Raw genomic sequence first — 20,532 nt, forward strand, 5'->3', positions numbered from 1 at the left:
ACAGAAAACTGCCGCCCAGCGCTTAGTAAACACGCCCCATATTTCTAATGGTCTCTGTGAGGGGGCGATGTTTGAGAGCGGACGCTGGCGTGTATTTATCCCGTGCTGGGCCCGGTTTGTACAGTTAGCGCACAAGATGTATCACCGGCTCATACACAGCCGAGGCTTCCGGAGCCTTCTATGGGGGAAGTTATAAGAGACACAGGACACATGGGTGTCACCAAGTGTAACAAAGCTTGGCAGAAGACTTCAGCCATTTCTATGTAACTATTGTTACATTGTTTCTATTGACATATAACATCGGGTCCAAACGGCTCAGAAACTCTGACAACAGATCCGTGTTTTGCGGGCAGAGATCCTGAAGCCTCTTCATCTATCCTGCATGAGATCTGTCCCGCAGCTCCCGGTACTGTCTGGCGGCCTCCACTATTCAGGGCACTCGAGGTCAGGCGAGCAGCAAAAGTTCTGATTGGGTGGAGCGCAAACCCGGAAGTTAGTTGGAACGCATCACGGGAAGCTTCCGGTCAGCTGACATCGCACACCGGAAGTGAGGGGATAGCCAGGCTGAGTGTAATTTCTGTCATTGTTGAAGCTGTGGAGCGATCGGGGTCTTCATGTGCCCCCAGTCCTGTCCCGGGCATATTATCTCATATCCTGCGCTGTGGCCCCCTACAGGTGAGAGACTGCATGCCACATCATCACACATATACCTCCTCATATACCTCATACACTGCTCTATACATCACCAGTATAACACAACACCCCATGTACCTCCTCATATACCTCATACACTGCTCTATACATCACCAGTATAACACAACACCCCATATACCTCCTCATATACCTCATACACTGCTCTATACATCACCAGTGTAACACAACACCCCATATACCTCCTCATATACCTCATACACTGCTCTATACATCACCAGTATAACACAACACCCCATATACCTCCTCATATACCTCATACACTGCTCTATACATCACCAGTATAACACAACACATCATATACCTCCTCATATACCTCATACACTGCTCTATACATCACCAGTATAACACAACACCCCATATACCTCATACACTGCTCTATACATCACCAGTATAACACAACACATCATATACCTCCTCATACACTGCTCTATACATCACCAGTATAACACAACACCCCATATACCTCCTCATATACCTCATACACTGCTCTATACATCACCAGTATAACACAACACCCCATATACCTCCTCATATACCTCATACACTGCTCTATACATCACCAGTATAACACAACACCTCATATACCTCCTCATATACCTCATACACTGCTCTATACATCACCAGTATAACACAACACCTCATATACCTCCTTATATATCTCATACACTGCTCTATACATCACCAGTATAACACAACACCTCATATACCTCCTCATATACCTCATACACTGCTCTATACATCACCAGTATAACACAACACCCCATATACCTCCTCATATACCTCATACACTGCTCTATACATCACCAGTATAACACAACACCTCATATACCTCCTCATATACCTCATACACTGCTCTATACATCACCAGTATAACACAACACCTCATATACCTCCTTATATACCTCATACACTGCTCTATACATCACCAGTATAACACAACACCCCATGTACCTCCTCATATACCTCATACACTGCTCTATACATCACCAGTATAACACAACACCCCATATACCTCCTCATATACCTCATACACTGCTCTATACATCACCAGTATAACACAACACCTCATATACCTCCTCATATACCTCATACACTGCTCTATACATCACCAGTATAACACAACACCTCATATACCTCCTTATATACCTCATACACTGCTCTATACATCACCAGTATAACACAACACCCCATATACCTCCTCATATACCTCATACACTGCTCTATACATCCCCAGTATAACACAACACCCCATATACCTCCTCATATACCTCATACACTGCTCTATACATCACCAGTATAACACAGCACCCCATATACCACCTCATATACCTCATACACTGCTCTATACATCACCAGTATAACACAACACCCCATATACCCCCTCATATACCTCATACACTGCTCTATACATCACCAGTATAACACAACACCCCATATACCTCCTCATATACCTCATACACTGCTCTATACATCACCAGTATAACACAACACCTCATATACCTCCTCATATACCTCATACACTGCTCTATACATCACCAGTATAACACAACACCCCATATACCTCCTCATATACCTCATACACTGCTCTATACATCACCAGTGTAACACAACACCCCATGTACCTCCTCATATACCTCATACACTGCTCTATACATAACCAGTGTAACACAACACCCCATATACCTCCTCATATACCTCATACACTGCTCTATACATCACCAGTATAACACAACACCCCATATACCTCCTCATATACCTCATACACTGCTCTATACATCACCAGTGTAACACAACACATCATATACCTCCTCATATACCTCATACACTGCTCTATACATCACCAGTATAACACAACACATCATATACCTCCTCATATACCTCATACACTGCTCTATACATAACCAGTGTAACACAACACCTCATATACCTCCTCATATACCTCATACACTGCTCTATACATCACCAGTATAACAAAACACCCCATATACCTCCTCATATACCTCATACACTGCTCTATACATCACCAGTGTAACACAACACCCCATATACCTCCTCATATACCTCATACACTGCTCTATACATCCCCAGTATAACACAACACCCCATATACCTCCTCATATACCTCATACACTGCTCTATACATCACCAGTATAACACAACACCCCATATACCTCCTCATATACCTCATACACTGCTCTATACATCACCAGTATAACACAACACCCCATATACCTCATACACTGCTCTATACATCACCAGTATAACACAACACATCATATACCTCCTCATACACTGCTCTATACATCACCAGTATAACACAACACCCCATATACCTCCTCATATACCTCATACACTGCTCTATACATCACCAGTGTAACACAACACCCCATATACCTCCTCATGTACCTCATACACTGCTCTATACATCACCAGTATAACACAACACCCCATATACCTCCTCATATACCTCATACACTGCTCTATACATCACCAGTGTAACACAACACATCATATACCTCCTCATATACCTCATACACTGCTCTATACATCACCAGTATAACACAACACATCATATACCTCCTCATATACCTCATACACTGCTCTATACATAACCAGTGTAACACAACACCTCATATACCTCCTCATATACCTCATACACTGCTCTATACATCACCAGTGTAACACAACACCCCATATACCTCCTCATATACCTCATACACTGCTCTATACATCACCAGTGTAACACAACACCTCATATACCTCCTCATATACCTCATACACTGCTCTATACATCACCAGTATAACACAACACCCCATGTACCTCCTCATATACCTCATACACTGCTCTATACATCACCAGTATAACACAACACCCCATATACCTCATACACTGCTCTATACATCACCAGTATAACACACCACATCATATACCTCCTCATACACTGCTCTATACATCACCAGTATAACACAACACCCCATATACCTCCTCATATACCTCATACACTGCTCTATACATCACCAGTATAACACAACACCCCATATACCTCCTCATATACCTCATACACTGCTCTATACATCACCAGTATAACACAACACCTCATATACCTCATACACTGCTCTATACATCACCAGTATAACACAACACCTCATATACCTCCTCATATACCTCATACACTGCTCTATACATCACCAGTGTAACACAACACCCCATATACCTCCTCATATACCTCATACACTGCTCTATACATCACCAGTGTAACACAACACCTCATATACCTCCTCATATACCTCATACACTGCTCTATACATCACCACCAGTATAACACAACACCCCATGTACCTCCTCATATACCTCATACACTGCTCTATACATCACCAGTATAACACAACACCCCATATACCTCCTCATATACCTCATACACTGCTCTATACATCACCAGTATAACACAACACCCCATATACCTCCTCATATACCTCATACACTGCTCTATACATCACCAGTGTAACACAACACCCCATATACCTCCTCATATACCTCATACACTGCTCTATACATCCCCAGTATAACACAACACCCCATATACCTCCTCATATACCTCACACACTGCTCTATACATCACCAGTGTAATACAACACACCATATACCTCCTCATATACCTCATACACTGCTCTATACATCACCAGTATAACACAACACATCATATACCTCCTCATACACTGCTCTATACATCACCAGTATAACACAACACCCCATATACCTCCTCATATACCTCATACACTGCTCTATACATCACCAGTATAACACAACACCCCATATACCACCTCATATACCTCATACACTGCTCTATACATCACCAGTATAACACAACACCCCATGTACCTCCTCATATACCTCATACACTGCTCTATACATAACCAGTGTAACACAACACCCCATATACCTCCTCATATACCTCATACACTGCTCTATACATCACCAGTATAACACAACACCTCATATACCTCCTCATATACCTCATACACTGCTCTATACATCACCAGTATAACACAACACCCCATGTACCTCCTCATATACCTCATACACTGCTCTATACATCACCAGTGTAACACAACACCCCATATACCTCCTCATATACCTCATACACTGCTCTATACATCACCAGTATAACACAACACCCCATGTACCTCCTCATATACCTCATACACTGCTCTATACATCACCAGTATAACACAACACCCCGTATACCTCCTCATATACCTCATACACTGCTCTATACATCCCCAGTATAACACAACACCCCATGTACCTCCTCCATAATGCCCCCAGTATATGGCCAGGGCCCTGGGGTAGTTGATATTTACCCTCTATCTAGTCCTCACCCCAAGGGCTGTAGTAGCTTTCAATCACAGCATCCCAGAGTAATGCACCAGTAAGTACCAGTCCACAAATCATATGAACCCCTCTAGGACGCAGCTAGTCAATAGCTTGAGGCTTAGCCCCAGGTTTATCTGACATGCGTCACTTTATATGGTAAGTTTTGCATTAATTCCTTTAAAAAATATGTAAAAAAAAAAGTTTTCCTAAAGATTTACTATTTTCAAAATTTGAAAAATCAAAACCTTGTTTTCAGACTGAAACTTTTACCTCCCAAATTAGTGGACATCACAAAAAAAGGAAACAAAAACCAAAATGTACAAGGCAAAAAATAAAATGTTATTAGATGATTTACGACAAATCCTTGTAAAAAGACGACGTGCACAGAAGAAGTCCCCAATGGGATGACAGTCCCCGGGATGGAAGGTCCAGTCCTCAGAACAAGTCTTACACGGGTATATACAGACCAAGGGGGTTATTTTATACTTTCCACAGTTTGGTTCTTGTTTCCGTTTTTTTGTTTTGTGGTGATATGTAATTATGCACGCCCCTTCTTCGTTGTTTTCCTCCTCCTTGGACCGAGAGCTGGTGACGTTACTCAGCACTTCTCGGGCAGTCAGTGAATCTTGCACAGCCGGTTGTGACACATTGCAGCTGTGTGAGATTCACTGACTGCGCATGCGCAAGAAGTGTCGAATGATGTTACTGTCTCTCGGTCCAAGGAGGAGGAACAGAGCCAAGATTGGGCGTGCATAATTACATATCGGAGGTGAGCGGAATCGCCAGGGTGTTGTAAGTGAAGCGCTGAAGCCTCATTTCTATAGATTATAGAATCCTTTTTTTTTTTTGGTTTTGTCCCTAAACAAAATATGTCCTGGGGTCAGAGGTACAGAGCCCAGAGGGGGGGGGGGGGTGTCAGGAGGTCATTTCACCCATATGTCTGCTTTATGTTTTCATCACTTTTAAAATGTTTGGATATTTTATTTTGTTGTCACCCGAATTACAAATCGAACATCGGTTTTCTGTATTTTCAAGGAGATTTTAGAATTGACTTTTTTGGGGATCATTATTGTTTTTAATGAGCTTTGGAATATAAAATATCATAACCCCGCCCTCCCCCCCAATATATATCACACCATTTTCACATCTGCACCCCTCAAACTATCAGAAATTACTTTTAGGAATTTTTAACAGCACAAGGACGAGGTGACCTACAAAATGGTCAAAATGTTCAGGACTTCCCCATAGTGTAGAGTAAAATAGAAGGATGTAAAACCTTGCCAGAGACCAAAGCACCTCGAACATCAAGGATTAACAGCAAAAAAACCAAGGGGGGGAAGACGGAGGGACACCCCTGGCTCCGCGTGGTCGTCGTAAGAATGAGGGTAGTGCACTGATAGTTTAGGAGTTGCTACAGAGCCAAGTGAGTCTGAGCTCCTCCACCGGCTCCATATACACCAGGCCATATAGTTCCCTGAGCTCCTCCATACTGCGGATACAGTCAAATTCCTCAACCGACATCAATCAGGTGGGAGGAACGTAGACTTCCGGAGTCTGGGGATCACCAACCTGAAAGCCACCAGGAAGTGTCTTAAGATGCCTTCTTCTTCATGTCTTTAGTTTCCTGGGTGTAAGATTCCCTGTGGCTCTGCATAGGTTTCTATACAAGTCCCAGGAGGCAGACCAGATGGAGGCGATCACTTCACGGTCCCACCAGACGTGGCGCGTGGATCCCGGGGCTGAGTGACATCACCCTGGTGACACTGATGGGAAGGCGTACTGGGGTCCTATACCAGCGTGTAAGAATCTTATAGTTAACTTCTTGAATTTTACCGAGTCAATTTGTGGGTCAAAATAAGGAATTTCCCCAAGATTCCTTTGAGAATTTCTCCCCTAGTTCCTCCTCCCATGCTATCATATATGTTATTGGGGGGTCCTCGGCATTGACACCTGATAGCAGTCATGTGGACACACCATGTGGGGGAAGTAATTGTATAGAGCATGGGTTCTCGGATGTAGTCAGACCTGTAAGGAAACATTCCACGGGGTCAGGGAAGACAACCAAGCCCCGGGGTAGCTCCCTCTCTCCCCTAGTAATTCGGTAAGGGGCCGGATACCAGGATCAGTGATAAGGTCACTAATGTTCTGCGGTCTCCCGTCCCTAGGCTCAGAGAGAGGGCAAATCCTTAGTGCCTGCGGTCGGCCAGGGTAGACTTTGACTGCAGATAACGGACCCGGGATTGTAGCTAATTGCCTTCAGGACCCCTGACATTGGCGGGGAAGCCCTCAACAACTCCCAGTTAGTTTTAGGGGGGGGTAGCCAGAACATCCCAGGCAGATCTCTAGTAGGGAAACTACTTTCTATGTCAATCCATAATTGTCTTTGTTTTGGAGGCAATGTCCAGGATTGAAGCCCTGTGATAGCGGGTGAAATCTGGCATCCTCACCCCCCATCTTCCTTATGTCTAGTCAGTAGACTGTGTTTAAGTCGAGGTGAGGACTCCTTCCATATAAATTGTGTGGCCAGCTTACATAGGCGTTGTAAAAAAGATGGCGGCGAGTCTAGGGGGACTGTCTGAATAATGTATAGATTTTTTAGCAGTAGAGTTCATTCTGCCAAACCAGGACAGGGATAGGGAACTCCACGTCTTAAGGTCAGTTTCAATAGGCTTAAGTGGAGGGGCGCGGTTAAGTGGAGGGGCAAACATAAGGAGATCGTCCACAAAAAGCGACAACTTGTGGGATCTACCCCTAATCTCTACACCCCTAATCGCCAGGTTTCCTCTCGGGACACGCGCCAAGGGTTCCATGACCAGGGTATATAGAAAAGGAGATAAAGGACGTGTGCCATTGCAAATGGGAAATGAGGCGGACAAAGATCCATTCACTCTAACACTGGCGGATGGACCCCTGCCCAGCCCAGGAAGACAGTGCAAAGTCCTTATTGTGTTATCTCTCGCCCCAGGACAAAACCGACTTGCTCTGGGTGAACAAGCTCAGGAACGAAAGTCGGATGATTTTGGCAGACACCTTAACATCAATCTTGATCAGCCAGATGGGCCTGTAGTTACTGCATAGTTCATGATCCTTCCCAGGTTTTGGAATTACTGATATTTGGGCTCTTGAAGTTTGAGGGGAGAAGAGGCAACTGGAAGAGATCGAGTTGAAGAAATTCGTTAAGATCGGGGCCAGTACCACAGACTTTGTAGAACCTAGGGGTGAACCCGTTGGGTCCTGGGCTTTCCCAACCTTTAGATTTCTTATCGCCTGAAGAGTCTCCTCTTTGGTAAATTCGCCATCCAAGGAGGAAGCCGACCCTCAAGGATCTTCTTGGATGGACCCTGTGAGTTATAGTCAGGAGTTGAGTCTAGTTTGTAGAGGGCAGCGTCGTAGCTCCTAAACTCTTGTAATCGACGACAAAAGTAAAATTTAGAAGCGTCAGATTTAGTCGGTAATACATTCCTTCAGCCCTAAAACTTACACGTTTGCAAAAGATTAAGAGAGAAAACCCATCTAAAATGTATTACGCAATTTCTCCCGAGTACAGAATGATTTGTTACAATGTGTCAGCGGCCTGTCCTGTGGCTTCCACAATACTATTGGTTTATAGGGTTCATCTGTCTTTTATTTCAGGGTGCTGTGAGGACCCCTCTCCTCGTGTCTCCCCCCAGTCCGCATGTAGCATCCGTCTGACAAGATGAAGAAAGACAGAGGCCAATTGACAGAAACCATATTGGGTTTGACCTTGAAGATCATCTACTTGTTGACAGGAGGGGTGAGAAATGATTGTATTGCTTTTCCTTATGGAAATTATGGGAGAGATTTACCATAAGTCTCTTAGAGCAGAACTGTTCTAGTTGCTCATGGCAGCCAATCAGAGCTCAGCTTTCATTTTCCCACAGCTGTTTATAAGGTGAAAGCTGAGCTCTGATTGGTTTCCTTGTGCAACAAGAACAATTTAGCCTAAAGTTGATGATAAATCTGTTTCTATTGTTTTGTAACTGTTGAGTTTTATAGGAATATGTGATCGAGAAAAAGACTGGAGCCAATACAACAATCGGAGCCCAGAGCACCGTCCGGGAGCCGAAAACATGTGAGGACAACACTGATGAGAAGATCCTGGAGGTCACCAACCAGATGATAGAGCTGCTGAGCGGAGAGGTGAGTGATGCTGGGACACTGTGCTATATGTTATGGTATTGTTATATACAGATGATAGAGCTGCTGAGCAGAGAGGTGAGTGATGCTCGGACACTGTGCTATATGTTATGGTATTGTTATATACAGATGATAGAGCTGCTGAGTGGAGAGGTGAGTGATGCTGGGACACTGTGCTATATGTTATGGTATTATATACAGATGATAGAGATGCTGAGCGGAGAGGTGAGTGATGCTGGGACACTGTGCTATATGTTATGGTATTGTTATATACAGATGATAGAGATGCTGAGCGGAGAGGTGAGTGATGCTCGGACACTGTGCTATATGTTATGGTATTATATACAGATGATAGAGCTGCTGAGCGGAGAGGTGAGTGATGCTCGGACACTGCTATATGTTATGGTATTGTTATATACAGATGATAGAGCTGCTGAGCGGAGAGGTGAGTGATGCTGGGACACTGTGCTATATGTTATGGTATTATATACAGATGATAGAGATGCTGAGCGGAGAGGTGAGTGATGCTGGGACACTGTGCTATATGTTATGGTATTGTTATATACAGATGATAGAGCTGCTGAGCGGAGAGGTGAGTGATGCTGGGACACTGTGCTGTATGTTATGGTATTGTTATATACAGATGATAGAGCTGCTGAGCGGAGAGGTGAGTGATGCTGGGACACTGTGCTATATGTTATGGTATTGTTATATACAGATGATAGAGCTGCTGAGCGGAGAGGTGAGTGATGCTCGGACACTGTGCTATATGTTATGGTATTGTTATATACAGATGATAGAGATGCTGAGCGGAGAGGTGAGTGATGCTGGGACACTGTGCTATATGTTATGGTATTATATACAGATGATAGAGCTGCTGAGCGGAGAGGTGAGTGATGCTCGAACACTGCTATATGTTATGGTATTGTTATATACAGATGATAGAGATGCTGAGCGGAGAGGTGAGTGATGCTCGGACACTGTGCTATATGTTATGGTATTATATACAGATGATAGAGCTGCTGAGCGGAGAGGTGAGTGATGCTCGGACACTGTGCTATATGTTATGGTATTATATACAGATGATAGAGCTGCTGAGCGGAGAGGTGAGTGATGCTCGGACACTGTGCTATATGTTATGGTATTGTTATATACAGATGATAGAGCTGCGGAGAGGTGAGTGATGCTGGGACACTGTGCTATATGTTATGGTATTGTTATATACAGATGATAGAGCTGCTGAGCGGAGAGGTGAGTGATGCTGGGACACTGTGCTATATGTTATGGTATTGTTATATACAGATGATAGAGCTGCTGAGCGGAGAGGTGAGTGATGCTCGGACACTGTGCTATATGTTATGGTATTATTATATACAGATGATAGAGCTGCTGAGCGGAGAGGTGAGTGATGCTCGGACACTGTGCTGTATGTTATGGTATTGTTATATACAGATGATAGAGCTGCTGAGCGGAGAGGTGAGTGATGCTGGGACACTGTGCTGTATGTTATGGTATTGTTATATACAGATGATAGAGCTGCTGAGCGGAGAGGTGAGTGATGCTGGGACACTGTGCTGTATGTTATGGTATTGTTATATACAGATGATAGAGCTGCTGAGCAGAGAGGTGAGTGATGCTGGGACACTGTGCTATATGTTATGGTATTGTTATATACAGATGATAGAGCTGCTGAGCGGAGAGGTGAGTGATGCTGGGACACTGTGCTATATGTTATGGTATTGTTATATACAGATGATAGAGCTGCTGAGCGGAGAGGTGAGTGATGCTCGGACACTGTGCTGTATGTTATGGTATTGTTATATACAGATGATAGAGCTGCTGAGCGGAGAGGTGAGTGATGCTCGGACACTGTGCTATATGTTATGGTATTATTATATACAGATGATAGAGCTGCTGAGCGGAGAGGTGAGTGATGCTCGGACACTGTGCTGTATGTTATGGTATTGTTATATACAGATGATAGAGCTGCTGAGCGGAGAGGTGAGTGATGCTCGGACACTGTGCTGTATGTTATGGTATTGTTATATACAGATGATAGAGCTGCTGAGCGGAGAGGTGAGTGATGCTGGGACACTGTGCTGTATGTTATGGTATTGTTATATACAGATGATAGAGCTGCTGAGTGGAGAGGTGAGTGATGCTGGGACACTGTGCTATATGTTATGGTATTGTTATATACAGATGATAGAGCTGCTGAGCGGAGAGGTGAGTGATGCTCGGACACTGTGCTGTATGTTATGGTATTGTTATATACAGATGATAGAGCTGCTGAGCGGAGAGTTGAGTGATGCTCGGACATTATACAGGATTATGTTATATGGGTGATGTGTCCGGGTGGTGACTGTATCATTGTGTCACAGGTTCCTGTAAGGTGTCAGGACGTCTCCATCTATTTCTCCATGGAGGAGTGGGATTACATAGAAGAGCACAAGGACCTCTACAAGGACCTCATGGTGGAGGACCCCCGGCCCCTCACATCATCAGGTAAGTGGGTTATAGGGGTCTATCAGCTGCAGAAGGCAGACAATGTTAGGTAGCAGCTTTGGAGGGCTGGTAGAGATTTTCTGTTTGGGGAAATGGGGATAATATCCAAAGGGGAGGGGTTGTCCAACTTCTGGGAACCCTTAGAAGTCCCATAGATGGTCAATGAAACTCAATTCATCCAGCACTCCGTAGATTGCTGTGGAGCTTCCCTGTTTTCAGTTCTATAATACAGTACATAGAAACCTGCTGCTGGTTACATAGTAGAGATAAGAATCGCATCTTTCAGGTCATCTCCAGAAATGGAGATAGAAGAAGTGAAAGGGAACCTGTCACCAGGAATGTCATGTTGAGCTTCTGACAGGTTCCATTAGCCAGCAGCATGTGGTGAGTACTGAGGAGGGGGGAAGATGCAGCCTGGGTGTGCTGCTGCTGCTGCTGCCCCTTCCCCTGGATGCATTGTGGGAAATCAGCCTCGCACAGACTACTGGAACCTGTCACCAGCTAAAATGATCATTCCTGGTGACTGGTTCACTTCAATTACTTGTTTCTCTTGTTCTGTAGATCATCTGAAAGAATCACATTGATATTGTTTGTTTAAGGAAAAGTTATACAATTTGCCAATTTATTCTCTGTATCAATTCCTCATGGTTTTCTAGATCTCTGCTTGCTGTCATTCTATAGAAAGTTCCAGTGAAAAGAAATCTGTCCATGGTGATGTGATAGACAGGCTGCACGGCTCGTTATTATCACAGGGAGCAATAGGAGTCGTGCACCTGTGTGACATCACATGACCAGGGACTGATTTCTATCCACTGGAAGTAAACATGGAAGCTTCCTATAGTCACCAAGACTGAGGCAGGTTGGGATTATAATCTGTGAGATGCTGTATTTTTGTTAATAACAGTGAATTAGAGAATGTGATATTTTGTTATCCAGTATATATTTAAGAATCTTGTCTTCGTGGGAGGAATACCCCTTTAATAAATGTGGTACACAGCATTTCAGATGCAAATTATACCAAAATTCTGGTGTAGACAGATTGATACATCTCCCCCGATATGTTCTTTGTGGCGTCATGCGTCTGACCAGCACTGTCTGTGATTGTGTACAATCCTGCTGACAGATTCTCTTTTATATTTGCATAAATCTAAGACTATTTCTAAAAGTTTGTTTCTTCAACAGGCCACAGAAATAACGGGGAAAAGCGCAAAGAACATTCTACCCTTGATTCTTCACTGGAATCTGCGAATGTTTGTTCTTCAGCAGGACTCTCAAAATATTCCTCAAATATTTTACTGAATAATGTACATGAAGGCTTCATCTCGTACAAAGATGTTTCGGGTGCTGACCACCTCCCCGAGCCCAGAACTCGCACACAGCAATATTCTTCCGATAGTCTTCAGGTGGAGGCCGTGGGGCATAAAGATGAGGATATCCTAGATGATGAAATTTATATTCCTATCGATCACAATGTTCAATCCCCAGCCATATCTATAACGGGAAAATATGTATCTAGCCAGGGCGAAAGTCACACAGAGATTGATGTCATTACCATCCCAGACAATTCCCCGACCCACTTCGATGTCACTGAAGACGGCGATTGGTCTGATACAGAGGAAGTCAATTGGGACGTAATGGAGGAGCAAGGGAGTTCCCCAAACACCTTCTACCATAAGTCCATACATTCTGGTGCCCAAACGCCACAAAGGAAGGATAAGAATCACAACGTCTCGCTACAAGGCAGAGGTTTTAGAGAAATCCAGAAGTATGAGATTGATCTGACAGACGTGGAGTCATTCATCTGCTGCGAATGTGGAAAGTGTCTCCCGACTGAGTCAGAACTGCTTATCCATCAAGAGAGTCATATGAGGGCAAAAGGAAGGACATCCTTTACCCGCAGCCCCCTTCCAAAACCGACTTTAAGGGGAATAGTATACAAATGCCAGATTTGTGGTTTGGGTTTCAGTAACACGACTGACCTCGTCACCCACCATCAGAGTCATATCAAGAAACCGTATCCCTGTTCAGTGTGTGGACGGGGATTTTACAGCCGCTCAGGGCTGGTCACGCATCAGAAAACCCACGCCCTACAGAGGCTTTATGATTGTGCCACATGTGGCAAAACTTTTATATCCAACGCTCATCTCCTGCTACACCAAAAGCTTCACGCCGAGGCTGGAGACAGCTCGGGAACTGGAGCCGATGCCGGAGATAGTTCAGGCGGAGACTCCAATCTCAACGACCATCAGCATTTTGGAAGTCAGGATAAATTGTTCTCCTGCTCTATATGCGGTGAATGCTTTTATAGCAGTGGCCATTTTCTGCAGCATCAGAAAAGCCACTTCAAGACCGATCCTCTGATGTGCCCCGATTGTGGAAAGCTTTTCATGAGGAAGGCAGGACTCTCCAAGCATCAGAGAGTCGTCCATCGAGGAGATGTGGCTCTGACTTGTCCTGCGTGTGGAAAAGGATTTGCCTGCAAATCGGAGCTCGCTAGACATATGGCCGTTCACTCGGGGCAGAAGCCGTACACCTGCACGGAGTGTGGAAAGTGCTTCTCCTTTAAGTCGGCTCTCGTAAGGCATCAAAGGATTCACACTGGACACAGACTGCAGTACTGCCCCGAGTGTGGGAAAGGATTCTCCTGCAACTCGGAGCTGCTTCGGCATCAATCTGTTCATCAGTAAACATCTTTATATTTTCCATATTTGTTCTATAAGAGATCTGTCCTTATCCCCACCTCTCCGCACCTCTCCGCACCTGTTTTCCATTGTAGGGTCCAGACTATTTTTCAGAAGTCAGCACCTTCTATAAGCTGTAACGTTTTATTTTCTCGGTCCTCATAGCTGTGTTAGATTTTAATAGCACATTTTGGGGTTTTATATGTCCCACTGATGAACTTTTACCTGTCATCAGGAAGGTCATTTTTCATGATAATAATCTTTATATAACGCCATGTAATTCCACAGATCTTTACAATTTTACATGACTGGTTCCAGTGGCCTCTGACAAGTTGATTTAAAAAAATGCCTTTGTGCCGCATCCGTGTAATTCCAGTTCTTTTTAATTCATTAACATTAACTGGTTCCCTGCAAGCAGTGAGTGGCCAGTCCCAGGGTGAAGGGGCAGTTCGTATTTTGTCTTCTCCCCTCATTGCCCTCCCCCTAAGCTCTACCCTGCTCCTTCTCGCCACCTAAAGAGAACCTACCTGATGCAGGATCGTATCTGAACTGAGGGGTTTTGCAGACAAAACAGATATAACATTATGGTAATGAGGCTCTGTGGCTTCAGCGCTTCTCCTAGCATGTGAGTTATTCTCTGCAGGAGAGGATGATGTAATCCCTGGGTTGTGCCTGAAGACAGAATAATCAATTGCTGCACCATCCCCCAGCTGCTGTGTATGAGGGATCCAGCTCAGGTTGATTAGTGCTTGACTAACCTCCATTTGTAATTAAAAGCTCCCGTGTGTAATGTGTTACATGCTGACCCAGCTTTCCCAAGGTCCTGAATGTTATAATTTGTTTTTTCAGCAAAACCACTCAGCTCGGATTAATCAAGATATGATCCTGCATCAGTGCAGCTACAGCAGTGTCAGGGTATGTTTGCTTCATACTGCATCACATCACATGGTAGGTTTCCTTTAAGTCTGCCACAAGCAATTCTCATTTGAACTGCCACCCCGCCCCCAAGTCCAGGTAACGTTACAGCAACACTAAAAATCAACATGCCAGAGGCTATCGGAACCTGTCATCATGTAAAATTGTAATATAAAGCGCTATATAAAGATTATTATTATCATTACTTTAATCATCTAAAAATGACCTTCCCGATGGGTTCCCTTTAAACCTTCCTGTGCAGTATATTTAAAGGGGACCGACCCGCTCGTCGCTGCATCAGACTAATGGAGAAGACAGACGGCCGTGCATGACTGTTCTGCTCCATTGATCTCTATGAAGCTGACTTAAATTGCCGAGTGCTGCACTCACAGATCTCCATCAGCTCCGTAGAGATTAATGGAGCAGAACAGTCATGCACGGCCGTCTGTCTTCTCCATTAGTCTGATGGAGTGACAAGGGGGTCGGTCCCCTTTAAATATACTACAGAGGAAGGTTTAAAGGGAACCCATCGGGAAGGGGTTGGTCATTCTCACGATCTGCGGGGGTCTCAGCAAGTTAGGCTCTATCCCGTGGGAAAACCCCTTTGAAGGAGGTCACTGGCGCAGAGGGGTGACTTTGGGGCAGTCACTGGCGCCACATTTTTCAAAACTGAAAACTTAACTGAATTCCACCCTTTTTTTTAGCTAAAAAATGGTTTTGCTCACATCCCCATAACATCAACTTTGTTATCTTACCTGACATACTGCTAGATCCTTCTCGCCATTTATCATGTCATGTCATGTGACCAGGGTGATGTCATCTAAGGTCCATTACCCACTAACATTTGCAAAGTGTAGCCCATGTGTATATCTGATCACAATAAATCACAGCATGCTTCCATGGAGGATGGGGAGGAGTAGAGGCATGGAGGCTGCTGTGATTTCTTGTGATCAGATATACACATGGGGTACACTTTGCAAATGTTAGTGGGTAATGGACCTTAGATGACATCACTCTGGTCACATGACAAGTAGTGCTGGATGATGTTATGGGGCATGGCAAGGAGCTTCTGGACTCGGCCATTCAGGACATTTTATGGGGATGTACGAGAAGCAATTTTGAGCTGAAAGAAGGGTGGCATTTGGTCGATAGGACAGCTGGTGACAGGTTCCCTTTAAAGGAAATCAACCACATAGAAAACATACAGACAGCGCGTACCTCCCTGCGCCAAAGCAGCTTCGGCCATAAAGTTTAAAAATTGTTGTAAACCGCTATACAGCAAAAACAAAAATAAGCTCCGGCACCAGCGCACCCTGAGCTCACCCTGAGCTGGTGCTCGTTAGTTCCTTCTTATACCTGCCACTTCAAGTGGTAGGTTTCCTTTAATAATCTGAAATAGTTTTTTTCTAATAAAAGTTTTCTGCACTTATTGTGTAATCTATATAATAACATAAAAACTTTTTTCCCCCTCTCTGTCAATAAGCTTATACCAATGATAGTGAAGTTTTTATTTTTATTTTTTGCTTAATGAAATACTTTTGGGGGTTTTATTCTCAAACATGGGGGGGGGGTTCATAAAGTTTTATGATTGTGTTTAATAATTTTTTTTTGTGTGATGATGACAGAAAAATGTCAATTTGGGCATGTTTTTTTTTTGTTTTTTTTGTTTTTTTTGTACGGGATAGATACTATTATAGTTTTTGTTTTTATCCTGCGATGGAACAGGTGTGGAGGGATAAAATGTGTGTGATTTTTGTTATTGTAAGTGGCGGGTTAGCTAGAGCTAGAGTACCTAACCTTTCTTTAAACTTTGCATGAATCATGAGGAATAACTCACTGACTGATAACTCTGCATTGGCACTGTTACTGGCACAGGGAAGAGGCATTAGGAGGTTAATGGGGACCGAGGAGGGGCTTTGGGGGCGGCGACTGGCGCCGAGGAGAGGCTTTGGGGCGGTGACTGGCCCCGAGGAGAGGCTTTGGGGCGGTGACTGGCGCAGAGGAGAGGCTTTGGGGCGGCGACTGGCGCCGAGGAGAGGCTTTGGGGCGGCGACTGGCGCCGAGGAGAGGCTTTGGGGCGGCGACTGGCGCAGTCACAGGGATTTAGAGGTTCCTGTAGCAAGGAGAGGACACAGAACATAGAAAGTAGATCTGGGTCGTATTTGCGGTAGAAGACTTTGCTATTTCTGTAGAGATGTAATGTCTGCGCTTTTCTGTTCCAGGAGTCTACACGTGGCTTCCATGATGATGCCGTTGGTTAGAGCCGATGACCACACTACAGGGAGCAGCTCAGGAGAAACCTAAGGAACTACTTACTATGTGCAATCCCCTATAACTCAGGTTTATCTACTGTAAAACTTATAATCGACCTGCACTCCGAATCCGAATTCCTGGGATGTCTGTCCTGTCTCCCATGTCCAGAGCAGACACAAGACTCGCCAAAGACTTTGTTATTTTTATGGATACTTGTAGCTTTGTCTGCAGGGACATGGGTGACGATGCCGGCTATACACCAGAGATGTTGTATATATACACTGACTGAGACTGACACAAAAGAGCGTCTTGAAAGTTGATCTACTGTATCTAAGGCTTTGGGGCAGGGGCGAGCAATTCATTTTCATTTGGGGTCGGATGGGAATAGAAATGCCGGATTAATATACGTAAAGGACATTCACCACCAGGATGAAGGATTGTAAATCAAGCACACTGACACACTGGTGCAAATTAGCCTGAGGGTCTCCAGGCTCCATAGATGTTAACGCATCCTGGAACCCCTTAGGCTCATTTGAATAATTTTAACAGCCTTTTTTGGTAAAAAACCAGGACATTAGAAGAGCAGATCCTGTCACAGGGAGCGCACACCAGTATGTCATTTTTAATGGATACCGAATAAAGCTATTTTTTGGATTTTACCCTCAAGTGCTCCGGCTTTCCTCATTTTCCTCTCAGTATGTTAGTGCTTGGTTTACAATCCTTCATCCTGGTGGTAGATGTCCTTTAACTCCGCTATACCCAATACCTATATACAGTAAAAAAAAATGAAACATTAAAACAATGCAATGAAAATATGGAGGATCTAATTCCAATACATTTTTTAACAATCTCAGGCGGGCTGGGCCGGTCAGAGATAGTTATAGGTCCGGATGTGGCCCTCGGCTCGTACAATGCCAAGCTTTGCTTTAGGCCTTAGGAGATGTTAACACTGGTTTGTTCATCCATCTTTTAATTTAGAGAGAGACTGCTGGTGTTTCACTACAGACACTACAGTGTTTGTGCAATGAGAAGTTATACAATTTTCCAGTATATTTTCTGAATCAATTCCTCAACATTTTCTAGTTCTCTGCTTGTGGTCATGTGACGTCACACAGGTGCGCGGCTCACTACATCCGTGGTCAAATGATATCACACAGCTGCACGTATTGTTATAATGCAGAGCTCTGATTACAGTCTTTGATATAACAAGCTGTGCATCTGTGTGACATCACATGACCAGGGATATAACGAGCCGTGCACCTGTGTGACATCACATGACCAGGCATATAACATACTCTGCACCTGTGTGACATCACATGACCAGGGATATAACGAGCCGTGCACCTGTGTGACATCACATGACCAGGCATATAACATACTCTGCACCTGTGTGACATCACATGACCAGGCATATAACATACTCTGCACCTGTGTGACATCACATGACCAGGGATATAACATACTCTGCACCTGTGTGACATCACATGACCAGGGATATAACGAGCCGCGCACCTGTGTGACATCACATGACCAGGGATATAACATACTCTGCACCTGTGTGACATCACATGACCAGGGATATAACATACTCTGCACCTGTGTGACATCACATGACCAGGGATATAACGAGCCGCGCACCTGTGTGACCTCACATGACCAGGGGATATAACATACTTTGCACCTGTGTGACATCACATGACCAGGGATATAACGAGCCGCGCACCTGTGTGACATCACATGACCAGGGGATATAACATACTTTGCACCTGTGTGACATCACATGACCAGGGATATAACGAGCCGCGCACCTGTGTGACATCACATGACCAGGGGATATAACATACTTTGCTCCTGTTTGACATCACATGACCATTTTTTATTATCCATAGGAAGTAAACATAGAAGCTTCCTATACAATGACATCAAGCAGAGATGTAGAAAACCCTGAGGAGTTGATACAGAAAATATATTGAAAAATTTGTATAACTTTTGATTACGCAGAAAAAATCAATTAATTGGTGAAAGTCGACGACCCCTTCAACTGGACAATTTTGGATTCTGCGAAGTGCAAAAGAAAATTCTATTGTTGTAATGTCTGTTTTTATTCTAAATATGAAAGAAAAGATTCTGCGGATTCACAAGGATCGGATTGTGTCCGGCTCAGGGTTTCACTGGTTTTGTGGCCCCGTGTTTCAGAAATGTTCTTGTGAGGCTTCCTAATATTTACTGAAATGAATAATAATCTAGTCGTACTGAATGCTGCTATTCTGGAGAAACTGTAAAGTAGAGGGGGGAAAAATAGCAATTTTGGCATTTTAAAAATTAGTTTTTTAATTCTATCATTTTATTGTGTGGGTTCTACTGCGGCAGCGCAAAATAATGTATAGTCCGTTTTTTAAATTCTTTTAATGAAAATAAAGGGCTTTGTAAGGAAAAAATGGTTTATTCTGTTTATTTTTTTATTAATTAAAGGATCAATAAAATCCATTCCGATAAACCGGGGACATCACTCACCAGGCGCCGGGTTATCCATGGAGAATATGGATGTTTAATAAGTCACACAACCTCATACGCGGTTCGACGTTCCATTCCGCCTTTATTTTGCCTCTGGCTTACACTGAAGTCACATTTCTCAAGGGACTTTTTGTTACTCCGTGTTGCTGCATTAGGGGACCGGTTGTATATCGCACTTATTAACCCCTTACACACTTTGCATGTTAAGGCTCAGTCCCTTATCTGACCAGTCTTTGTGTCGTAATAACTTTTTAACACTTTAACTTATTTAACTGATTTTTAGATTGTTTTCTCGTGACACATTGTAGTTTATATCTGTAGTAAAATTTTGCTGATTGCTTGGTTTTCTGGGGGTAAAAGTTCAACAATTTAGGAAAAATGTGAAAAAAATTAACATTTTCTATCTTTAAAATGTTC

General features: G+C 43.8%; 1 protein-coding gene across 1 annotated transcript; it reads left to right on the forward strand.

Annotated features, from left to right (window-relative positions):
* The first annotated feature begins 479 nt into the window (after nucleotides 1–479).
* Nucleotides 480–20,039, forward strand: LOC140106300 (uncharacterized). The gene is made up of 6 exons (XM_072130680.1): nucleotides 480–675; nucleotides 8,723–8,864; nucleotides 9,107–9,250; nucleotides 11,629–11,752; nucleotides 12,935–14,435; nucleotides 17,571–20,039. The coding sequence occupies exons 2-6, from the start codon at nucleotides 8,787–8,789 to the stop codon at nucleotides 17,650–17,652; spliced, it is 1,929 nt and encodes a 642-aa protein (XP_071986781.1). The 5' UTR covers nucleotides 480–675; nucleotides 8,723–8,786; the 3' UTR covers nucleotides 17,653–20,039.
* The last annotated feature ends 493 nt before the right edge of the window (nucleotides 20,040–20,532 follow it).

Source organism: Engystomops pustulosus, chromosome 11, assembly GCF_040894005.1.
Source record: "Engystomops pustulosus chromosome 11, aEngPut4.maternal, whole genome shotgun sequence".
NCBI classification, from domain to species: Eukaryota; Metazoa; Chordata; class Amphibia; order Anura; family Leptodactylidae; genus Engystomops; species Engystomops pustulosus.